The 25,986-nt window shown below is 36.9% G+C and overlaps 1 protein-coding gene across 8 annotated transcripts in view; it reads left to right on the top strand.

Annotated features, from left to right (window-relative positions):
• Nucleotides 1-25,986, top strand: part of DMD (dystrophin) — a 2,057,113-nt gene that overhangs the window by 340,289 nt on the left and 1,690,838 nt on the right. For all 8 annotated transcript variants that reach the window (XM_041741334.1, XM_041741335.1, XM_041741332.1 and 5 more), the window contains 2 exons: nt 23,481-23,573; nt 25,244-25,321. In XM_041741334.1, coding sequence (XP_041597268.1) covers nt 23,481-23,573; nt 25,244-25,321 — 171 coding nt within the window. The remainder of the gene's footprint in view (nt 1-23,480; nt 23,574-25,243; nt 25,322-25,986) is intronic.

The raw sequence follows: 25,986 nt of genomic DNA, 5'->3' as shown, positions 1-25,986 counted from the left end.
ATGGCAGCTTAGGGCTCCCAGAGAAAGCATTGCAAGAAACTCAGAAGGAAACTAAAGGCTACTATTAATGACCTAACCTTGAAAGATTCATCAGATCACATATATTGCATTCTACTAGTCAGGCAAGTCATCAAGACCAGGAGCCTGCAAGGGGAGGAGAGTTAAATGCTGCCTCTTGATGCAAGAAGTGCTGGAGAATTCTGTGGCCATCTACAGTCCATCGCAGCTGCTGGGAATAACTTCCTCCTCCTATTGTATTTCCCTCTGGATTAAAAAAATCAGTATCTTCCAGAAGAAGAAAGTATCAGTGGCTCCAGCTGTGAGGGGCAGAGGACAGAAAGACTCCACACAAAGAAGCTGGGGAGAGAAGGAGAAGTTGCAGCTGCAGGAAGGAAATGGATAAAGCCCAGCAGGATACTGTCGATGATAGAGAGGTCAGGACTCATGCTGTTTGAGTAATCCTCTACAGCTTCTTCTTCTTCTTCTTCTTCTTCTTCTTCTTCTTCTTCTTCTTCTTCTTTTATAAAGATTTAATTTATTTATTTGACAGAGGGAGCAAGAGAAAAAGAGAGAGAGAGAGGAGAGAGAGAGAGAGAGAGAGAGCGCAAGCACAATCAGGGGGAGCTGCAGGAAGAGGGAGAGGGAGGGGGGGAAGCAGGTTCCCTGTGGAGCAGGGAGCCTGAAGCTGAATTCAATCCCAAGACCCTGGGATCATGACCTGAGCTGAAGGTGGACGCTTAACCAACTGAGCCACCCAGGCACCTCCCCCCCCCGCGCCCCTTTTTAAGATTTCTTCTATAGCTTCTGACTCTATACTTTGTATCAAGCAAAAAAGCATCAGAAAACAGCTTACTTGGAGTATCAGAGCTTAGCTCCTTGTCAAAAAAAATGACTCTGTTGTAATATTCCATCCTCAACAACAGGTTAAGGATGGTTTAAGAAAAAGACACATGAAAAGCTTACCTGCCTTTTTTTTTTTTTTTTTGAAACAGTGTCTGAAGATACTTTCTATTAATTTTTCTTTGTGATTAATTTGAAAAGTGCCTCTGAAAGCTGCTACAAGTGAAGAAGAGACTATGGCCTTGCAATTCAAAGTGTGGCCTACATATATTTCAGTAGCATCAGCAACACTGCAATTTTGCTAGAAATAGAGATTTTCAGGCCCCACCCCAGATCTAGAATCAATCATCTATGCACTTTAACAGTATTCTCAGATATTTCCTGTGCAAACCAACGTTGAGACACTTGGGTCTAAGGGATATTTGATTATTCAGATCACAACAATGGACTCAGGCTATGTTCCTTTGGATTTATTTGCCTTATAGCCCTTCAAATATATTTTTTTACTTTACTGCTATAGATGGTATCATTTATTATATTACTTAATTCTACTTTGGCAAAGACTTCAATGACATATTTATTTCACAAGTAGGACCAGTAAAAAAGTTTGATAATTTGTCTTACTGATAAATAATTAGGCTTTCTACCAATAATATTTCCCAAGTCATGTTCAGAAGATTAGGTCTCTGAGATATTAATAGGTACTTTCTGAAAAAGGGTTTCATGGTCACATCTTTTGGAAATACTAATCATTGTTTTCACTATCGTAGTTAATAGGATATCTTTACACTAGGGATTCTCTAAGAAGGGCTAGAATTTGCAGCATATCTCTGTCTGGGCTGCTGTAAGGGAATACCATAGACTGGTGGCTTACAACCATAATTTATTTCTCACAGTTCTAGAGGCTGAGAAGCCTAAGATTAAGGCACCGGCAGATTCTGTGTCTGGTAAGGGCCTGCATCCTGGTTCATAGATGTTTGTCTCCTTGCTGTGTCCTCAAAAGAGAAAGGGATTTTTGGATGTCTCATTTATAAGGGTATTAATCCCATGTACAAGTGCTCCCCCTTTAGGATCTAATCACCTCCAAGGGTCCTAATACCACCACACTGGGGATAAAGATTTCAGCATATGAATCTTGGGCAGGAGGGTAGATCCAAACATTCATTCTATAAAACAGCTTTCGGGGAGGAAAATTTTCCTCTATACTTCAAGGTTTTTCTGGCTGGCCTAAGAATTTAATTGACCTTGGACAGATTAGCAGGTGAAAAACAAATTTAGTTCATATGTATGGGAGCTCATAGAAATATGAACCTCAGAGAAGTGACCAAAGTCGGTAGCTTTTATACCTCTTAGACAAAGAATCAATGGTTTTGTGAGGAATTGACAAGGCATAGAGCTCTGGTCTTGCAATAGTACAGTAAATTGATAAAAAGTTTTGTTCAGACAGTCTTCTAAGTTCTGAATTCCCTGGTTCCAGTGATAAGGATGTCTCTTTACCTCCTGGTACAATGACGGCACCTTTCACATAGGAGACTTATTTCCTGCTTTCAGGGGGACAAAAGAGGGGCAGAGTGTCTTTTTTATACTTAAGTAACTTAAATTTGAAATTATTTAAGTACCAAAGTGACATATTTTGGGGTGGTCTGCCCTGAATCCCATCATAGCACATTACTAAATTATTTGAGTAACTATGCAATTAAAAAAAAGAGCCAGGATATCTCGGGATATTTCTCCATGGAACATACCTTTAAAAAATGCTTCTCTAGATTGAGAAAGAGACATAAACCATTGTTTGCCTCATTTTCTAGATAGTAGAAAACACAGAGTTTTGTCTGGAGCCTAATTTTGTAGCTTTATGTAGCCAGGATTTTACCAGATAGATGTAGTATCCCTTTTTATTTTTTGATTTTGAGATCATCATGTGTTATATTTGGGTTTTATATATTTGGGTTTCAAGAATCTCAAATCCATGTGTCATATTTGGGTTTTATATATTTGGGTTTCAAGAATCTCAAATCCATTGTGAAGTTTGGAAAGGCACAGATCATAACAAAACATAATAATAATAATAATCACAACAACAACAGTAATAATAGCTGACATTTATTGGGTAATTACTGTATACAAGGCTGTATGCTAAGTGGTTTATGTGGATGATTGACTGCACATAACCTTTTGAGGTATGTACTCTTATTCCTGTTTTTCACGTGGGTAAACTGAAGATCAATATAATTAGGTGACTTTTCTTTCTTTTTTTTTTTTAAGAGAGAGTGTGAGCAGATAGGGGCAGAGGGAGAAGAAGAGAGAATCTTAAGCAGGCTTCATGCTCAGAGCAGAGCCCAACATGGGGCTCCATCTCACAACTCTAAGATCATGACCTAGAGTCAGATGCCTAACTGACTGAGCCACCCAGGCGCCTCAGTTAGATGACTTTTCTAAGGTCACAGTGCAAGTAAGAGTCACACACATCAAGCTCACATACTGATTGACCTCCCTCCTCAGATCTAGACTTAAGACTTGAATGCAGGCTGACTGTCTCAATCCTAACTTAGCACTCTTTATATAGTATCACTAAAAAGTATAACTACTACAGTATCACTTAGCACTCTTTATATAGTATCACTGTTAAATAAAGTTCTTCTTGTGCCTTCAAGTTTAGATCACAATTCCTGCCTGGTGTGTGCATCTAGCAAATTTCAAAGCAATCACTCTTAAGGCTTTTGAATAACTGTTGTTCTCAGTTTACAAACTAATACACCATGTTCAGTATTTCACATCACATCCATAAATACAATAAAGGGCTCATTTTCTTTTTAGATATTGTATTTCAATTGTTTGACAAAATTTCTCAAGCAATATTAAGAAGTTGAAAAAAAAGTCCATGGAAAAGAGCTATCTTATAAAACCCATATTAACATCCTGAATGTAAAAGCCCATTAGTACTTTATCACTGAAGAACTTGAAAATGCCCCCAAATAGGAAGAATCTGAAGTGACTTTCTTCCCCCAAGGTGATTTCTAAATCCTGCTTGTGTCATGGATCCCTTAAGCAATCTGGTGAATCCTGTGGACTCCTTCTTAGACTATTGTTTTAAAATACATAAGTATATAAAGTTACAAGAAACCAAATTGCACTGAAATACAGTTATGAAAATAACACATTTGTGGTATGCTTATAGGTACAATTATTTTTTAATGCATTAATTAACAAAATATAGAAGATCGTTTAATGGCCACTGTTATTTCCAAATGGTGACGGGTGTAAGCAATATATGGAGACACTTGCAACAGGTGTCATTTGATATTAAAAAATCTGTGATTTTGATTTGTGACAAAAACTCAAGTAATGGTAATAATGTTTAATGACCTGAAATCATACAGAGAGATGCAAAAAATAAGCATGATTTTTTTTCCTGTCCAAGTTCAGGGACCCTCTGAATTCATGAACCTCTTTCCCTTGTCCCTATGGGTCTCAGTTTGAAGACCTCTCAGAGTTTAGTGATAGGATGAGCGCCTTCCCTTTTATTTGATAATGACTTTATTAATATGCTATAATCCCATTTCTTTCTCTAATTTTGGGAGGCCCAAGTATAAGTGTTTGCTAATTTGCAGTAGTTATTCTTAGCTTATATAGTTTTACTATTTTTGCATCTTTCCCCTAGCCTTCTTTATTGTTTTAAAAGATTTTATTTATTTATCTGAAAGAGAGAGAAGGGGGGGGAGAGATCATGCACATGGGGGAGGGGTAGAAGGAGAGGGAGAGAGAATCTCAAGCAGACTTCACGCTGAATGCAGAGCAGACTCAGGGCTCCTTGAAATTATGACCTTAGCAGAAATCAAGAGTCTGATGCTCAGCTGACTGAACCACCTACGTGCCCGTAGCCTTCCTTAGATACTAGACACAGAATAGGAGAATGTCAGTGCTGAGAATATACTTAGAGAATAACCATTTTAATCCACTCTGTTTTCATATAAGGAATGAACGCTCAGCTAGGTGCCTTGATGAACTCAAGGTTACACAATCAGTGAAAGTGCTGAAGCCAGCATAGAGTTTCTCAAAATGTAATCCACTTTACACCTGCATCAGAATCACCTGGCAAGCTGCATTTTTTTTTTTTTGTGCAAGCTGCATTTTTTTTTTTACAGACTCATCCAGGTGGTTCTGATACAAACTAAAGTTTGAGATACAAAGGTCCAAATCCAGAATGCCTGGTTTCAGAAGTTAGTGTTCTCCTAAAGCATACTGCCTGCTAGATATCAAGAAATGAGGAGGCAGCAAAATGAATCAAAACCATGGAGAGGCCTATTGTCAGTAACCTCAAGAGCCCACAATTAGTGATCAGCTTTTCAGAAGAGGAAGGATACTCATCTCCTGAAATTAAAAGAAAGCAGGAAAGAGAACATAATGGAATGTCATGTGTCCTGAAGACCCAGAGGGCAGGGTTATAGAACCACTTCAGCAATTACACAGACATGAAAAAGAAACTAAGTGAATGGGAGACTGAATTAAATCAAGGCTGATATTGATAAGCCACGTATGATGAACAACTGAGGGAGAGACGGAGATGCAGCTGACGGTGAGGTCATAGCCACCAGTAAGAAAAGTTAAGAGTTTACGGGAATGGGATGAGGCACTAGAGTCTCCCCCATTGCCTCTCTTGCCTTCCTTCATATATTTTCACGACAACCAGAGAAACCATTTTAAAATTCAAATTAGGTCATAATCCTTCCTCTACTTAAAACTCCTCAAAACCTTTCTGTTGCATTTGGAACATCTATACTATACTTTACTCCTTATCCCTATTTGGCCACTAAGTTTGTTTACTTCTCTTTTCCCTGTTTCCCCTGCATGTTCTTCCCTCTATCTGTGATTCTATTCCCACCTCTCCTACTTCTTCTCTCTCTCATCTTTCAGATCTTACCTCAAATGTCGCCTCCTCAGAAGGGGCTTCTTATCTATGTAGGTTGGCCCTCTGATTCTTCTTTATGTAACTCTATATTTGCCTTAGCATATAAAATGTTATAATCCTTCTTTACTTATTTATTTACTTAACTTACTTACTTATTTCTTGTTCATTTGCCCCAGGAGATGGTAAGCTTCTGAAATACAGAAACTAAATCATTATTTACTCAAACCTCATGTGATACCTCCCTTACTGTAGATAATAAATATTTGTTGAATTTTAAAATGGGATAAGAGTGTTCAAGAATAGTAATCTGTGGTTAGAGGGAGTAATTCACTGTGATTCATGAGGCAGAATAATTCAAGGTAGATGATGAGGCATGATGTAGGTATGTGTATGGATGCAAAGTGATGTTTAAAGCCATTGGAACATAACAGGTCAAAGAGCTTTAAGGTGAAAGCATTAATATGTTGGTCATGATGGCATGTCAACCAGTAAGTTTCAAGGGGCTTATGTCAAACTCAATTATTAGGGGTGACAGGTCCCTAGTCATCCTCACTTGGAGTCTTCTGCTGATACAATGAATTCATGTTGTCTGTTCTTGCCTGTTGGCTTCTTTGCTTAAATTACCACTAGAGATGATTGGAGTCTGTTGATCCCTTGGATATCATGTCCACTTCTGCGTCCTTCTCATGTCAATTTAGGGATGCCTCAAGTGTCCAGGAGCATCCCTTCAGTTTCACTTGCTTTGACACTTTCTTGATTCTACTGCACTGGTGCTATCAAGATGGGGGGAACTCTCAGGCCATATCATAGCAGTCCAGGCACTGGTCTTCTTTGGGATTCTTCCCAACATATCTAGAATTCCTGAAACTTGATCTCAGAGTTAGAGTGAGATGATATAGTTTTTCCTCAGAAACTCATAGTAATGGCTATTTGTCATACTATAATCCATTTCAGTCCTATTCTTTTTCCAGCTGTTAAACTTTATCTCCTTTGGGATGAGGCACACATTTTCTATATCATCATGCAGTTTTCCCAACTCTTTTTTGTAGAGGAGAGAGGGGCAAGGGGAGGGAGAGAGAGAATCTTAAGCCTAGTGAGGAGCCCAAGATAGGTAGGGCTCCATCTCACATGGCCTAAGATCATGACCTGAACCAAAATTAAGAGTCAGACCCTTAACTGACTGAGCCACCCAGGCACTCTGACCAAGTCTTTTATTTATGATATAGGTAACATGTCATTGGTACTCAATATACTGATGATTTTGCAATGTACACCTCTGATCTATTCTATAGATTTCAGATGCTTTCTTTGAAACAGATTATGTACGCCTTAGTATCTTTTTCTTTGAATCCTTATGGTAACAAACTCATGCTTGGGGAAGTGCCCATAGGTAGTTTCCAAGAACAGGGGAAGCACCAGCTAATATGCCAAAATATTTGCCTGCTGCATGATCTTAAATATGAAGGATGTCTTAATCTGTTCAGGCTGCTATAACAAAATACCTGAGAATGGGTAGCATATAAATGACATTAATTTCTCGTAGTTTGAGAGACTGGATGTTCAAGATCCAGGTGTCAGCATGGTCAGAATCTGGTGTAGTTCTTCTTTTGGGTTGCAGACTACCAACTTCTGTTGTATTCTCACATGGTAGAAAGGGCTAGGGAGCTCTCTGGGGTCTCTTTTATAAGGGCATTAAATCCCATTCATGAGGGCTCCACCCTCATGATGTAAGTACCTCCCAAAGACCCCACCTCCTAATACCATGACATTAGGCATCGAGATTCTAACATAACATAATGAATTTTGGGAGCAGACAGTCAAACCATAACAATGTATAAAAGGAGGCAAACCTTTAACCTATTATAATTGCAGGCAAATGCAAATGAAGATTAAATTCTGAGTAAGAAGAGTTTGTGATGGAGTAACTGAGACTGAGGGCATAAAGACAACTGTTCAAAATACTTTAGGGTTTTAGAAGACACTGAAGAAAGAAGAGGTAAACTGATGGTGAGACTGAGAAGAAAAGTGGGTCAAGATAAAAAGCAATAAAATTATGAAGAAGGATTGTGGATTAGGGGAGGGTAGTTCTATCCAGGGCTGGGATTGTGAAGCTTACAGCAAGGAAGCAGGGCAAGGATGTTTTAGTAAGTATAGGATATGGTATGAAGAATCTTCAAAACATCGAGCAAGCAATCAGGCAAACAAGTAAACAAAAAAAATTGGGGATGGACTTCCTTATTTTTTTTCAAGATTGTATTTATTTATTCATCAGAGGCACAGAGAGAAAGGCAGAGACATAGGCAGAGGGAGAAGCATGCTCCCTGTGGGGAGCCTGATATGGGACTTGATCCCAGGACCCCAAGATCATGACCTGAGCCAAAGGCAGATGCTCAACCACTGAGCCACCCAGGCACCCCTGGACTATATTATTGATAAGATTTGGTTCCAATTGGCAATTTTGTTCAGTGTGGTGCCATGTACTGTTAAGAGAGTTTCCTTTGAATGTATGCATGTGCAATTGACCGGCTATGCCGTTTACTAGTGCCATTGGGTTTTGTAAAAGTATTGGTGTTGTGTTTCTGCATCACTTTGTTTTGTTTTTCATTGTGATTATTATTGGCATGTATTGCCTTTTATATATCAGTTAAACAAGTATTTATCCTTGAAAGTGTTAGGACTATTATTCTTCTTTACCAATTCCTGATGGATCATGCATAAAAATATAAGATTGTAGCACTTTACTTTAGCTGTTTTTGCTGTATTTAATCCAGTTGGTTTTTAAAGATTAATTTGTGGTCAAATTGGTTCTAGTCATAAAGAATACATTAACGGAAGCGATGTCCATTTTAATGATCATATACAGTTTTAAGTGTCTCCAAGGAGTTGTTAAGATTGGGTTATGAGAAGGTTGTTGATAGTAATTGAAGTGTTAATTATGCAGGGTGATGCTTGTTTTGTGAACTAAAGGAGATAAAAATATTTAGTATTCCGTATGATTTTTTCTACACATGCATTAATAAATTAATTCCTATTGATCTGTTTCCTCATAGATTGCCCAGGCAATTATATTAAGGATAAAATAGGAAATGGACAGGTTGATAAACATAAATATCAAGGAATAAGCTTTTGATAAATTTGCTTCTAAATCCTTGTTCTCAAAACAATCATATCATGCTGAGTATATTCCATAACATGATGAAGTCAGGATAATTCCCAGTGCTACATGATGGTAAATACCCAGGGAGGTTAACTATGCTTTGCAAACTCTCAAATTGTTTGTATTTGAAGAACCATTTTTTTCCACTCTCTTTTGATTTAGACACAGGTACATTTTAGCTTCTAGCCCTGTTTGTACAGGCTAAGATAAACAAGACTGTGGGCCCTTCCTGAGACCATAATTGGGAGAATGCCAACACAAGAAAGTCTATTTTTAATAGAATAAGCATGCAGACTTTGCTATGATACCCCCTTTATTTTCAAAATAAATTTTTTAAGATTAAAAAAATATGCAGAGAAATGTGTATCATAGAGAGTTCAATAAAACCAACAAACCAAAAATGATAGAGTAGGGTAGCATGAAGCTATAGCCTACAGGGTCAGAATGAATTTGAACCTGAGTTTAAATACCTTAATGAGTTTATTTGAGACTTTTTCAGTCTTTCTTTTTTTTTTAGATTTTTTTTTAGATTTTTAAATTTTATTTATTTGAGTAAGTGAGTGTAAGCATGAGGAGAGGGGAAGGACAGAAGGAGAAGAAACAAATGCCCCACTGAGCAGGGAGCCCAAAGCAGGGCTCCATCCCAGGACCCTGAGATCACAACCTGAGCCGAAGGCAGACAGTTAACCCACTGAGCTACCCACTCCCTCTGAGACTTTTGAGTCTTAATTTTCTCATCTCTAAAAAGGTGGAAACAATGTCTTCCTCACTAATTGCTTCTAACCAACAGAATAACTTTGACATTGTTCATAAAATTCTTAAAATATATCAGTTTAATTAAGAAACAATCCAAAATGGCACTTGAGTTAATAGAAGAGGAGAATAGGATGTCGAGGAGGAAGAAAAGAGAAAGAGAAAGACTAGAAATATAGATCATTCAGGTTGGGAAAAAAAGTGCTTATGTATAAATAGAAAAGAGTCTGTGCAAAAATACCAACATGCTCACAATGGTTTGAGGGGTAAATTTATACCTTTTTGTTCTTTGTGTATTTTTCTGTATATAATTTTTTCCATAAAGTACATTTACTGGTTTTAAAATCAGAAGAAACCATGTTTTAAACCAAGCAATGAAAATGATTATATTTTCCATTTCAATTACTTATTTTTATTTTTAAAAAGACTTTTACTTATTTATTTGAGAGAGAGACAGATATAGTGAGAGAGAGCACAGCAGGGAGGAAAGGGAGAAGCAGACTCCCTGCTGAGCAAGGAGCTCAGTGTGGGGGATCCACCCCAAGACCCCAAGCTCATGACCTGAGTTGAAGGCAAAGGCTTAACCAACTGAGCCACGCAGGTGCCCCTGTATTTTCCATTTTAAATTTAATTTCACATTGCTGTTTAAACCTCCATCTCAGATCTTACAATTTAAGTTCAATAAAAGATTGCTAATGCATTCCTAGTAATATTTAAATATAAAAGGCCAAGAGGTAGGTCATTCCACCAGGTAAGTGAGCACCAGCCTTTTAAAAAGCTGCCAAGTATTTGGTGTTCTTCACACACACAGACACACAGACACACACACACACACACACACACACACTCTAGTGATTATTGTATTTTGAAACCAAAATAATTTCAATTTCCTTTTTGCTCAATAATATTTTTTGAAAGTTGCTGTTTTCATGAAATAAAACATTTGGCACAGCATTCTTTACAATTAGCAAATATTTGTTATTGAGAGATAAGAATTACTGAATTAAGTGATTTTTATATTTAAGTTATGTAATAGTAGAAACGTTCTGGTAAAAACTTCTATTCAAATAGTTATTAAAGTGATCTTTCCTATTTTTGAAATAAACAGGTGCCTATTAAGATTTTCTAATTAATTTACAAGATAATTTGAAAATTTTTACATGAACTTCTTGAGGAAAAATGTCAAGCCTGACTACCTCCCTTTGGTTGTTATTCAGCTTAATTTACTTAAAAATGCATTATTCTAGAAACACTAACCAAAGGTGACAGTTTAATTCACAGAGAATTCTTTCTGATTCACTATTTTTGCTTTGAAAATGTCTGAATGATAAACCACTGGAAATTAGAGCTTATAATGAAGGAAATTAGATAAACAGGAATTTTTATCTAAAGTGACAACAGAGTAAAAAAGCTAGCAAACAGAAGAACGAAAAGTCTACCTTTTCTTTTTTAACTTCTCGTAAGATCCAAGTGAACTTCAAATGAGCATGTTGAACAAGAACTACAATCTTTGTTGTATTTACAATATGTAACTACCACAGAAGAGTTCATTTTAGTAAAGGTAGCTTCTGAAGTCTTTAAAGGTTGACACTACTGCATTCTTTATTCCATGAAGTTACAATAAGAAACCATAAAGCTTTTTAATTTTTACTCTCATGTTGGAATTTGAGGAGCTATGTTGAATACATTGACTATATATTGTTTTCCAGGCAACTCATTGAATCAGACCTCTAGAGACAGTAACTTTTTGCCCATATTCAGCAGTAACATGTTTTCTAGCTTTAAGCTCTCTTTCACAAAAATTACAAAGCCTCTCTTAAAAATAATTCATAAATAATTTGTTTACGATACAGTATAATTTTTCAGACATCTTTTTTGTAGGAACAAATGTTTATGTACAGATATGTATCAGTTAGCTAATGCTGTGTAACAAGCTACTTTGAAACTCAGTAGATTAAAACAACAATAGTTTATTATTCTTTCAAATCTTCAGGTCATCCAGGCAGTTCTTCATCTCTCTGTTGGGATTATTTATGTGTCTCTAGTTAGCTATCAGTTGACAGGCATCCTTGCTGATCCTGGCTGAGATCTGTCACATGTCTGGCTGTTAGCCAGTCTAGGATGACCTCACCTGGGATTACCTGGCAACTTGGCTCTGAGTCATATGTCTCATCTCCCAGCTCTCTAGCTTAGGCATGTTCTCATGGTGAAGGTAGAGGCATGAACAAGGGAACAAAAGTTTCAAGCCCTTGTGAGGCCTACATTTGGAAGTGGAACATTATCATTTCCCCTGCATTCAATTAGCCAAAGTAAGGCAATGTCCAACCCTGATTCCAAATGCAGGGGAGTAGACCCCACTTCTTCATGAGAGGAGCAACAAAATCCCATGGCAAAGGGCATGGATTCAGTAAAGGATGACATATTTGGCCCCTACTTTGCAGCTCATTTCCCATAGATGGTGACCTCTATTTCCATCAAAATTGGTTCAGATGGGAAGGTAGGCAACTGTTTACCTTATTTTAAGGAGCTTGTGTTTATAATTTAGAGCAGTTGCTCCTGAACAACATGACTCCCTTGCCAAGTAATATTGCACACCAGAATAGTTCTCTCAAAATTTTTGCAACTCTAAAATTAGCTCCTAAATAATGCCAATATTCATCTCCCTTGAACAATATTAACTGTCTTAAGACATCAGTGTAAATATTAATGTGAAAAATGTGGTAAGAACTTCAAAATTAGATACCATGCTCTAAAGAGTGAATACAAAAGACCACTGGACATTTGCCCAAGCTTGGGAGGCAAACCAAGTCCTCTCCGCTGTGGGCTCTCACACATCTCATGTCTCATCATCTCCCATCTTTCCATGTGCCCTGTGCTCCAAGAACTGATTCATCCCAGTTTCTTGAGTAGTTGATGTAATTTAATGTATTTGGTCCTTAGCATCCAAAATGTCCCTCTGCTTGACATGCTTTTCCTCTTTCCACATCTACCTGTTGATTACTTTTCTTCTTTTTTAAATATTTATTTATTTGAGAGAGTGGAGAGAGCAAAAGAGCAGGGGTAGGGGCAGAAGGGTGGAAAGAGAGCCAGACTCACTGCTGAGCAGGGAGCCCAACGTGGGGCGTGATCCCAGGACCCTGAGATCATGACCTGACCTGAAGGTGGATGCTTAACTGACTGAGTTATCCAGGTGCCCCCCTGCTGATTTATTATTTAACTTTGTAAATTCAGTTCAAGGACTTCTGCCACTGCTAGTCTCTCAAGCAACAACATCTCTTTTATTTGTGCTGACACCATATTTACAATACCACTATTGACAGGGTTCTAACATAATGGTATAATTATATTTACTTAGGTGCGAACCTCCTTCCTGTCCATGGCTGAAGCTGTGAAAACAATGGCTGTAGCTCCTTTTGATCTTTTTTCTTCCCAATCATTAAGCACCGGGAACAATATAAAGTATTTGAATAATACCCATTGAATTTAGTTGAATACTTTATCTACCCTCCTCCTTTGATACACGAGGAAAATAAGCAAATTACCAAAGAATTTATTCAAGTTCACCCAGTTGGAAAAGGAACTGCAATTAAATAAAAGCCGATTTGGCCCCAGGTGCTATATTCTTAACAGGCAACCACATGAATCTCACACGGAAGACTTTAATTAAGTGACTGGCATGTTTGAGTGGATCTCTCAAGAAATAACCACCCTAAATGCACAAATAAAACTTTTCCTATTTCCTATGATCTCAGTCTTCGTCAACCTTAAAGATTGCCTTAAATATATCTATTTTGATTTATAGCCTTCTAGGTTTTTGGTGTGGTGTATTGTTTTGTATTTTAATTTATATTAAAAAGCTGCTTTTTCCACATATCTCAGAGTTTAAAAACCTGTTTTGGGGGTGCCTCGGTGGCTCAGTCCATTGAGCATCTGACTCTTGGTTTAGGTTCAGGTAATGATCTCAAGGTCATGAGATTGAGCTTTGGCTCTGGACTCAGTGGAGAGTCTGCTTGGGATTCCCTCTCTCTTCCTCTCCCTGTGCCACCACCCCCATCCCACCTGCACTCTCTCTCTCTTTCTCTCTCTGTCTCTAAAAATGAGATAAGTAAATCTTTTTTGATAAAAACCTTGTTTTGGTCTCTAGAGCAGTATTTACCAGATATATTGAGGAACCCCATGCTTGGCATACTGGACTCCTGAAGTAGTTAATAGAACCCCCCCAAAAGAGTGATACAGCAATAAAAACTTAGGACACTAAAGAATTTTCCTAATGTACATATGTAGAATTATCACTGTGTTATTATCCTTCAATTACTAATTCAACCTAAAATTAGAAGCAATTTTGTTTGTAGGTTATATAACTGCATCTGACCTTCAGAAACCTCAGGGGAAAGAAAAAGAATAAATTAGTTAAATTATCCCTACTTTATTGAAAGATATTATGAAAATGAGCAAGTAAAATTTATCCAACACTGACCCTGAATGGAATGATTGTCAAAGAAGCCCAACTCAAAACAGTAGTTACAAAGTAGAAAATGGTTAAGAAATCTGGAGATAGACTGATTAAGTTTCGCTTGGTATCTCCCAATTTTTCACTGTGTGGCTTTAGTCAAGTTACTTATGTTCCCTCAGCTTGGTCATCTATAAAATGGGAATGATTTAAATTGATTGTTGCAACAGTTAATTAAAATAATCCATGTACAGTGCACAGAATTTTGACTGACATAAATTAAGCACTTAATATTTACTACTCATGTCTTTCTAAAACATATGAGGTTGAATCATATGAAATTGCCAATTTAGGGGAACATGGGTGACTCAGTGGTTGAACATCTACCTTTGGCTCAGGGCATGATCCCAGAGTCCTGGGATCAAGTCCCACATCAGGCTCCCCATAGGAAGCCTGCTTCTCCTCTGCCTGTGTCTCTGCCTCTCTCTCTCTGTGTCTCTCATGAATAAATAAATAAAATCCTTAAAAGAAAAATAAATTCTCAATTTCAACTATATTGACTACAAAATTAAAAGTTTCATATGATTCAAACTATTTGAAGGAAATAGAGGTAGAGTGGGGACAGAAGCTCGTATTTAAATATTCTGCCCTATGAGACTTTTGTCCTTTCTGTAGGTCTCCTGTTCCCTTGATTTGTCATTGCCTATAGGCAGTCCTTCCTCATAGCCATGGAAGAAGAGAGAATGAATTGTCCCAGGCTGATTTCCTATTGGGTAGTGGCAGGAAATGATTAGGAAGAAGTTGTATCTTGTGTAGTTGTCCACACAATTGCATTGCAGTATAATTGAGAAATTATAAAAATGTTAATTTCACGAATAAGTTTTACACTTAATTAAAGGCATCTCCAGATGCCCTTTGGCCAAAGAGCTCCTTCCACTGGATCCAAAAAAGCCTGAATAGTCCTTTCTCCCTCTGTATTTTGCCTGGAGCTAAGTGCCAAGAGTTGACATTTCTCTAGTGAGCATGTCCATTGTGTCACAACATTTTTTTTCCTTTTTAAAGCTTCAGAGTGTTATTTAGATGCTTTGAGATGAAGTGCTTCCTCTTGGAAACCTTATACTGTGCTTTTTCTGTCACAAAAGCTACTGTTGGGATAAAATATAACCAACCTCTCTTTCCATTCCTGGATATCTCAACCTTAAATCCTATACCTATGTGATTCAATAAAGAAATTGAATTTAACTCTCAGAATTTTAAACTTTTAGGGCATATTTAAAGGTAGTATAAGAATGAAACCTTGGCATTTGTGACAATATGGCTGAACCTAGAGGGTGTTATGCTAAGTGAAATAAGAGTAAGACAGATATCATATGATTTCACTTACATGTGAAATCTAAAAAAGAAAACAAAAAAAAAAAAACCTGAAACAGACTCTTAAATATAGGGAACAAACTGGTAGCTGCTAGAGAGGAGGTGGATGGGGAAATGGACAAAATAGATGAGTGCTATTAAGAGGTATAAACTTGTAGTTATAAAATAAATTAGTCACAGAGATGAAAAGTACAACATGGGGAATATATACTATTATAATAATGTTGTATGGTGACAGATGGACTACACATATTGTGGTGAGCAGTATAGCAATATACAGAATTGTCAAATCAGTATATTAAACACTGGAAACTAATATATCATTGTATGTCAATTATATTTCAATGTATGTCAACTATATTTCAATAATTAAAAAAGATTAAAGGTGGTATAAAATAGGTATAATCATGGTTTGTAATGTTTCCATATATTTTGAAAAAAACTATTTGTGAATTAAGGTTATATCTAGAAATGTAAGATAGAAAATTACTTACCATAATTATACTAATTTTTATTTCAGAATACCTGGTAATTGAATTAGTACTGACCTATCTAATTTACAGATTGAGAAAACTCAGGCCTAGCTTAAGAATTCAGTTTTATTACACAGCATGTTAAAGATAGACCTGATCAGACAGCAAACCATGCTAACTTTTGGCTATGCACACTTTACTTTTGGGTTTCTAATAGACCATTTACAGATAATGACTTAATTTCCATTAACTATTGTTGTGGCTCCTGTAGAAAGTTCTAATGTGCAATCTGGTTGAATCTTCTCTTGTGTACTTAATAGTATAATATAGACTTTGGGTCTTAGGGATTGTATTTTATAAAGACCAGCTACCAAATAGCATTTTATATCTGATGACATTGTAAATCTATTATATTATAAAAATTAGCTCTTGAGTACTTCTTAGCTCCAAGGAATATCTTGGATTTTTCTTGATTATCTGTGTAGCTCAGATTTTAGTGTTTTTTCCTGGCATATAGAAGTCTTTAAAAGTACTAGGTGCTAAGGAATATGAATAATATATGTTAATTCTCTTCTGTTAGAGCCCATAAAAACTTCCAGTACTTTGAAAACCCTATTATAGAAGAGGAAATGTCTCACTATGATATGATATTATCAGTAATAGAAATAATATAGGAGGCTTGGGGAGAAACACTGAGGTCTTCATTTATTTTCTGACATGGGCATCCCTGACACTGACCCCTTGGCCCAGAGAAAGTTTGTTTCCCTGTCTGGGATATTGTATGTCTCTCTCTGGTTTCTCCCTCTCGATCCTCTCTTCGCCTTTTTCTTCCCTAGGAGGCTGACCTCTGTGGATTATATCAGCAGATTTTCTTGCCCTCTGGTTTCCAGTTGGATTTGGCTAATGGGGCCAGTTAGAGGAGGTCTCAGGGAGAGGAAAGAAAGACCAGGGTATTTATTAACTGCAGGATGGCTGCATTCATTAGCCAACTATCAAAGCTCCTGTCAGGGGACTCTCTTGGTTTTCTCTTTGTCCGGGGCCCAGTAACCGTCTCTTCCATCCTAAGTCTAGGAGTGATAATAACCATTCTCTACTACCAGTTCTAGTGACTTCTTTACACCCTGTCTTCCTCTTTGTAGATTGTCTCTTATTAAACTCTTCTCAAGTTACCTAAATCTTGCTAGGACCCTGGGACCCTTAAAGGAAGGTTCTATTCTTCACCTCCAGGTGATGACATTTAACAGGGAGAAGGAAATAGGAAATGTTATTAAAGTTGCTAAAGCATTTCATGTGCCGGACAACATGTTGGAAACTTTATAATTATGAGCCCATGTAAACCCCGTACTAAATTTTTGAAGTTGATCCGTGCTGTTACTTTGAGGCAAAATTTACAAGGAGAATTATGGAAAATATGGATTATTAAGAATTTTGGAACGAATTCATGATAGCTAATATTTATTTATTTTTAGCTAATATTTATTTACTTTTAAAAAAGATTTTATTTATTTATTAATGAGAGACACAGAGAGAGAGAGAGAGAGAGAAAGAGGCAGAGACACAGGCAGAGGGAGAAGTAGGCTCGATGCAGGGAGCCTGATGTGGAACTCGATCCTGGGTCTCCAGGATCACACCCTGGGCTGAAGGCAGCTCTAAACCTCTGAGCCACCCAGGCTGCCCTTAGCTAATATTTATTGAGTGTATCTTATGAATAAAGCAAATCTTCACAGCATTACCACAAGTTAGGTAATAATGTTTCCTCATCTTGTAGATAAAAAAGGTATGACACAGCAAGGTCAAGTTACTTACTCAATATCACAGGGCTGGAATATGGCAGAACTGGAATTTGAACCAAGGCATTCTGGGTATAGAGGAATATTTTTATTCACCGCATTACACCCTCCTTGTGTTTTGTGAAACAAATTTCATCAGTGCAACTTTGTTTTTCTTTCCAATTTCCCTCTGCCTCAACTTGATATCTTTCAATCATTACTTTCCAAAAATGAAATACTAAACCAAATTTTTCTGTTTTTAAGAGACTCCCTTCAATGCAAAATTTATCTATGGTACAAAAAGTTAACATAGCAGTCATTATTAAAGGGGTCAGTACACAGAAGGGGTGTGAGGAAGCTCCTAGGATGCTGGTTATATTTTTGTTTCTCCCTCAAAGTGGTGATAATATGAATGTGTTTAGCTTGTAAAAACTAATTGAGCTAACGCTTAAGATATGTGTAATTTCTTGTATGTATAGTATACCTCCACAAAATGTTCTTATGAAATACTTTTTATAATCCATACTTAATATAACAATCATCTATGAAAAATGCTGATTTATACTATAATGGGTTGAAAAATATGTTTTGAAATATTTTTGCCCTTCTTTTTGGTGTTTCCAGTGCTTTTGGTGTTTGTAGTATTTAAACATTTGTAGTTACAGAGAAGTATCTTGAATTTCTGAGCAACAGAGTCATCCAGAGGTTGACCTTTTTGTAGCCAGAAGGCCATGCTAAACAACTCCTGTGTTCTTTCTCCCTTATTGGAATATTGTATTGATCTCGGTGTATTTTCGGGTTAAAAGATTGATACAACTCTGAAAAGTCAGGAGTTATTTAAATATTTTCATATATGTGTTTCTTTCCCTTTCAATTTTTTCAGTTTGATTTTTTTCATTTTGTTTCTCCCACTTACCAATCAACCTGTTTTTTTTTTTTTCTTTTGAACCTTGTCTGTGCTTCTGTATTTCTTTATATTATACAGACAATGATCAGGAAGCATTATCTCATTTTATGGTCCTTTCATCTTGTTATTTAAGTTAGCAAAGAAGAAGACAATATGTAAGTGAATGCAGTAAACTGCTGAGTAATATCAAAACTTCACTTTTTAAAGAAAATATTAGTCATGAAAGGGATTGAAGATGGAGAGCCACAGGGTTGTATGGCCCAAAGAGGGTTTAATGTTTTGTGTGTTTCACACAATAATTTTCATATACGTGAAAAGAAAGCTATTAAAGATAGGAATTTTAAAGAAATATTACTGTTTTCATGACATAAATGCCACTTACAACAAAAAGACATGGTAGATGTAGGAGATGAAAGGGCCACAAACAAAATAAGATTTAATGAAAAGTAGCCCAAGGAACAAGTAAAAAGAGAAAAGGCTTCAAGCCTTTGAGTGCCATCCACAGTCACCAGTATTAGTAATTGAATATAGAGTGACATCTTTCCTTCTTGACTTTCACTCTTACACAGATACCAAGCTGAGAAAAAGACAGAACACATTGTATGTGAGCTCTGCACTTTCTATTAGATTTAATAATTACCATAATTGTATCTATATCTAGAATTTGACCTGAAAATTAGAAGTCAAACAATAGAATAAAACAAAACAAAACAAAAACAAAAACCATCCTATATTTATTGAGTGCCTACTGTTTGCCACGTCAGTCAGCATACATACACTGTTTCATTTAAATCTCAGAGAACTCTGAAGTGGTATTATTTCAATCTTCATTTTACTAGGGTACCTTGTTCCTCAGAAAAGTTAAATCACTGCCTGAGACAGTGCAGCTAATAAATAGAAGACTTGAGTTTAAAAGTCATCTATTTTTGCCTCTCAAAGATGTGCCACTTTTGCTGTATCATAGCTTGATGTTGTGGAATGAGAATTTGAATCTAGGAAAGAAACATAAACCATCCAAGAGAAATAAAATGTTTTGCTTTCCCTGGGGTCTTCATACCACAGGAAGAATAAGACTTTGCACCTGAACATCCATGAAGTTAGAGGCTCAATATTGTACATTTCATTGAACATCACTCTAGTTAGACCTAAAAGGGGAAATCTCACTCATAAATGTTTGAAAATACTTTTAAAACAAACATTCATTAAGAGACAAAAGCAACATTTCCCTGGATTTGTGACATAAAACATAGGTGTAAATTGAGGGTCGCTAGAGGGGAAGAGATTGGGGGCATGGGATAACTGGGTGATGGACATTAAAGAGGGCATGTGATGGAATGAGCACTGGGTGTTATATAAAGCTGATGAATCACTGACCGCTATTTCTGAAACTAATAATACATGATGATATATTTATTTTAAAAAATTAAAAAATAAAATGTATGTGTTCATAGACATTTTGAACCTGCAGTCACTGCCTAATTTATACCGCCAGACCTGCAGTAAATTCATTCAATCTCATCTGCTAGGAGAGGTGTTTTGGTGGAACATTCTGGGAGGGTCTCTATTAGGGAATGTGGTATAACAAATAGAAATTGGATTTCAGTTGTGATACTTTAATATATCATTGATTGTGTGAGTTATGAAAGTTAGGTAGGAGAGCAGAACTTCTTCGCTGTTCCCTTGTTGCTTTCTAAGTGCCCCAACTAGATACTCCTGGAGGCCTCTGATTAGCCTAAAGTCTTTCATTCCCTCTCCATTTTGATTCCAGCTTAAAAGAAAGAATTATAAAATATGTTGGCCTGTGTATGAGTTTGGATCAAAGCAAGAGCCTGTTTGCCTTGTTGACCTTTTTGTCTAGACTCCTTGCCCCAAAGCATAAGCTTTATAGTCCTTGTGTCTTGGATGCTAGATGATCACTATGGCCTTGGGGTTCATACTTTACTCTGTGACCCAATACTTCTTTCTCTGTTCCTACTTGAGTGAACATTTTGTCACCCACATCCTTCCTGGTTTGATAGACTTTGTTATCTATCTATCTATCTATCTATCTATCTATCTATCTATCTATCTATCCATCCATCCAGATACGTATTTTTGATAAGAAGAAGTATCTCTGTCAGCTAACTATATTTTATTTTTTTCAAAACTTGACATATTTCAGTGTGTAATATTCTTTTCATCGGTAAATTTAGGAGCCACTCACTTCTCAAGAGCATCTGTAAAATTTTGCTCCTAGTTGAAAAAAACAAAAACAACAACAACAAAAAGAACAGAACTGAACAGCCTTTTTTTAAAATTTATTTTTTGTTGGTGTTCGATTTGCCAACATATAGAATAACACCCAGTGCTCACCCCATCAAGTGCCCCCCCCTCAGTGCCCATCACCCAGTAACCCCCACCCCCTGCCCACCTCCCTTTCTACCACCCCTTGTTCGTTTCCCAGAGTTAGGAGTCTCTCATGTTCTGTCTCCCTTTCAGATATTTCCCACTCATTTTTTTCTTCTTTCCCCTTTATTCCCTTTCGCTATTTTTTATATTCCCCAAATGAATGATGCCATATAATGTTTGTCCTTCTCCGATGGACTTATTTCACTCAGCATAATACCCTCCAGTTCCATCCACGTCGAAGCAAATGGTGGGTATTTGTTGTTTCTAATGGCTGAGTAATATTCCATTGTATACATAAACCACATCTTCTTTATTCATCTTTCGATGGACACCGAGGCTCCTTCCTCACTTTGGCTGTTGTGGACATTGCTGCTATAAACATCGGGGTGCAGGTGTCCCAGTGTTTCACTGCATCTCCGAACAGCCTTTTTAAGGCATTGTAGACCTTCAACCAATTTTAAAGTGAAACCTTAATATCAACCCCCCAAATGCCAAGCTATTCCATGTTATATATGAGATTCTTGACAGAATTATAAAGCATGCACTCATCTTCTTATTAGTAAAAAGCTTTCCTTAAAGTTTCATAAAAATGGCATGTTGTTTTGAGATTTACTTCTATATTATGTGTAGTAAAGGTGTTTTTACATATTCGTGTTTTGTGTTGTCTTCTTTTTCCCTTGCAATTTTTTTTTAAAGATTTGATCTATTTATTTGAGAGAGAGTGAGTGAGAGAGAGAACACAAGCAGGGGGAGCAGCAGAGGCAGAGGGAGAAGCAGGCTCCTCACTAAGCAGGGAACCTGATGTCGGGCTCAATCTCAGGACCCTGGGATCATGACCTGAGCTGAAGGCAGATGATTAAGCTACTGAGCCATCCAGGTGTCCCTCCCCTGGGACTTTTAAGTGGAACTATTAGAGTAGAATTTCAAAAGAATAACTTGTAGTTATCTTTGTCAAAGCCTATATGTGCCTCGATTTTCAGAGCTGGCCATAAAAGGACTGGTGGCCTTTTTGCAGGAATCTGTGTTCTCATTAGGTGAAAAACCTAGGCATTGACAGGACTTGTCACAGACATGGCTATGTGGTTGTAGGGAGAGCCTAAATCCTGTCTTCAATCTTAGAAACTTCAGGGATGCCCTTTGCCTGGAAACCAAGGCTCTCCTTTATTTTTCTTGCCCTGGGAGAAATGCAAAATCTGCATGTGATCGAGGAATGCATGAGACTAACCCAAACACCTGAAAACTAATGTGGGGAACATTTTGGGGAAAGCATTTTCGGGTCCCCATATTATGGGAGCTCCCAAAGATAATGCTCCTGGGTCCCTTTTACTGCTTCTGTGTGGCATTGCCTTTTGGGAATATTTGTTTTCCTGCTGGACTCACAGATCTACAAGGGCTAGGGGTATGTCTGTGTGATTTACTAGTGTATGCTCTAGCACCTGGCTCAGGTTTATTGATGCTCAATAAGTATCTGTCACTGATAAATTAGGACTTTCCAGAGAACCTGGGTGATGAAAGAGTTGTGAATGATTTCATATGAAGGGATTATAGGCTTTCAACCAGAAAAAGAAAATATTTGGGGGCATGACAGAAGAAATAAAATATTTGAAAGATAATCAGATGGAAGAGAAAAAGCCCTAGGAAGCAGAATGATAAGCTAGGAAGAACCAGCCCACTGGGACTTAGACAGTTCTGGGACAAAATTTTGGTTTTACCATTTTCTAGTTTTGTGACAAAGGGCCACATGTTCAACCTCTTTGTCTTATCTGTAAGATGATTATGTGAATGCTAACCCACAACTATATTATAAAGATTATAAGATCCACTCATTTAGTAAAGTGTTTCTCATGAGTAGTTGCTACAAAAATACTAGATGCTAGGAGTGGTTACTATTCTTCCTCAGTACAATTCCCAAGCAAAGAACTGAGAAAAATAGACACAAAGATATCATGAGTATATTTCAACTCAATTAAAATCAGATCTTTCTAACATCTGAGCCATGCAATCGATCAGTTTGAGGTGGTATCCAAAATGTATATTCAGAGAAAGCATGCTCTATGGGTGTAGGATGGTGGACCCTCTATGATTAGGTATTATATGTAGCCAAGTACATAAGACAGTTAAATTTTAAGCACCTACCCAGGGCAAATTGTACGTGGTCTTTGTTTCTTTGTGTGTTTACTTCTCTGTCCTTCCTAGAATCAGCATTCAAAAAGTTGAATTGCTTTGGCCACAGATATCCAACTTGCGTTATTAAAAAACAAATTTAAATAGATTGGACCTAATGATGATATATTGTTTTCTGTTTTTTACTTGGAGGGTCTCTTTTCATCCTTCACCCTTGGCAGATTAAGGGTTAGATACATTAAATATTCTTAAACACAGCTTTAAATTTTAAAAGGCATAATCATGGAAATGGATCACTGGCAGAGTGCTTTGTTTAATTGGGAATATTTCATGTTTCAGTTTGGGAAGCAGCACATAGAGAACCTCTTCAGTGACCTACAGGATGGGAGACGCCTCCTAGACCTTTTGGAAGGCCTGACAGGGCAAAAACTGGTATGTGACTTATTTATAAGAAAGTTCACATTAACCTTAGGAGGATTTACTAAGAAACTGGAAACTAATCCAGTATAGCTGTACTAGATCTAGAAAAATTCAATAATTTAATAATTAACGCTTTAACTAGAAATACAGGACCTATTCCTGAACAAAACAATCTTGCAATATTATTTTTATTTTGGCATATTCTATCCTAAACAGAACTAGAAGGTGAAATTTTTCAGTCATATAATTTATGCTAATTAATAGATATTATTCCCTTGTAATGTTTGGTATCTTTGTTATTGAATATCTTTTTATAAGGCTTTTATTCATAATGATCTTTTAAGTTTAATTTCATTTTTTGTTGTGACAAGAACACTTAGCTTGAAATATGGAAAATGGGGAGTTGCTGGTCAACAGGTATAAAGTTTCAGTTATGCAAGATGAATAAATTCCCAAAGGTCTGCTGTACAACATTGTGCCTACAGTTAATCATACAGATCTTCCTTGACTTAACATGGGGTTACATCCCTATAAATCCATTACACATTAACACTATTGTAAGTTGAAAATACATTTAATACATCTAATCTACTGAACTTCCTAGGTTAGCCTAGCCTACCTTAAATGAGCTTAGAATGCTATTAGCCTACGGTTCGGCAGAATCATCTCACACGAAGTCTATATTATAACAATGTATTGACTATCTCATATAATGTATTGAATATTGTACTGAAAGCAAAAAAAAAAAAAAAAAACAGAATGATTGTAAGCGTATTGGTCATTTACCCTCATGATCACATGGCTGGCTTGTAGCTGTGGCTCACTGCCCCTGCCCAGTGTCACCAGAGTATAATACTGGATATTGCTAGCCCAAGAAAAGATCCAAATTCAAAATGTGAAGGACGATTTTTGCTGAATGCATATCACTTTTGCACCATTTTAAAGTTGAAAAATCCTAACTCAAACTATCATGTCAGGGACCACCTGTACTTTATTGTGCATTAAAAAATTTCTTGAGATGTAGATCTCTTTTTAGAAGGCAATATGGCAGACATCATGATGGTAGAATTTCTAAAACTCCACAACTGGATAAATGAGTTAATCCACGTATTGTATGGCACTATGCAAATGTCAGTTTAGAAATTATAGGATGAGGTGGGATTTTGGGGATTGAGAGTGAAGGTTGGAGAACCAAAGACGATTGAGATTTTGAGCTTCAGTGATGAAGGCAATTAAGGTAACATTGACAGAAATAGTTTCCCTTAATCCTATTTGGCATTATATAATTTTTCTAGGCTCAAGTCTCTTTTTTACTTTCCTTAAGTGTGTGGAAATGACCTCACTTATCTACCTTACTAACAGGTCCTTATGTAATGTTCTTTCTCTTTCCTGGTCATGCAGTAATCCCCAACTGGCCTGTGGAATGAAGAGATGGTAACCAAAATAGCTTCTTTTGGAAGAAAAAAATGCTATCATTTTTCTTGAGGAGTGGTTGATTCATGCTAAGAAAGTCCTATGACAAGGGCAATTAACCCAAAGCACTTAAGTGTATTATATTAATGCATCCCAGCCTATGTTCATTTAAAATATTCAAACTTAGAAGTGAAATGTATAAATTGTTTCATTTCTTGTAGATTGTCCCTCTCTGCCCGGCAGTAAACATTGTTTCATTTTGCTTTCAGCCAAAAGAAAAAGGATCCACAAGAGTTCATGCCCTGAACAATGTCAACAAGGCACTGCGCGTCTTGCAGAAAAATAATGTAAGTGGAGACCTGGACAAAGTCCGGATACCATGAAACAGCATGTTTAATGTCTGAGTGTGGGCTTTGGCCCCGAAAGCAGGGAAAGCTTCTCAGGTTCTCTTGTAAATCAAAGTGGTGATTTTTAAGAGTGTGTTTTCTGGTTCATGTGCATCTGTTGGTGGCTAATATGATTCAGGAAGTTAATGGATGCAGTCACAGAGGGCAGGGAAGGGCATGATCCAGACCTGATAGGGCACTCTGTGTTGTTTTCAGATTTTATTTGATACAGTTATATTTGGAGGACATATTAAGTCCTGTGGTGAATCTTAGTTTCTTAGAGCAGTGTTCTGTGCAACAAATGGCTTTTATTAGGCTGAATATTATTTTTTATGTATAAAGTGCATTCAAACATGATGATGATAAAGTTTGTTTGAATTAAGGTGACATTCTTTTAGGCACCACATCCAAGTATGAGAGTTACACAGAAAAATTGCTATTTCAACTGTAAATTTGTTTTCTATTGCTAGGTTTGATTTAGATGAAAAAAAATATATGTATGGTTTTAGAAAGTCAATAGTTATACCTGAACAAGTATGTAGATGAAAGGAGTTCTGGTCTCCTTAGAGTGTCTTTGGATCCCTCCCCTCTGCCATGATATTAGAGGCAGCCCTCCTTTCTTACCA

Source organism: Vulpes lagopus, chromosome X (genome assembly GCF_018345385.1).
Source record: "Vulpes lagopus strain Blue_001 chromosome X, ASM1834538v1, whole genome shotgun sequence".
NCBI classification, from domain to species: domain Eukaryota; kingdom Metazoa; phylum Chordata; class Mammalia; order Carnivora; family Canidae; genus Vulpes; species Vulpes lagopus.
Note: the sequence above shows the minus strand (reverse complement) of the source record. Positions and strands in the feature narration are given on the sequence as shown.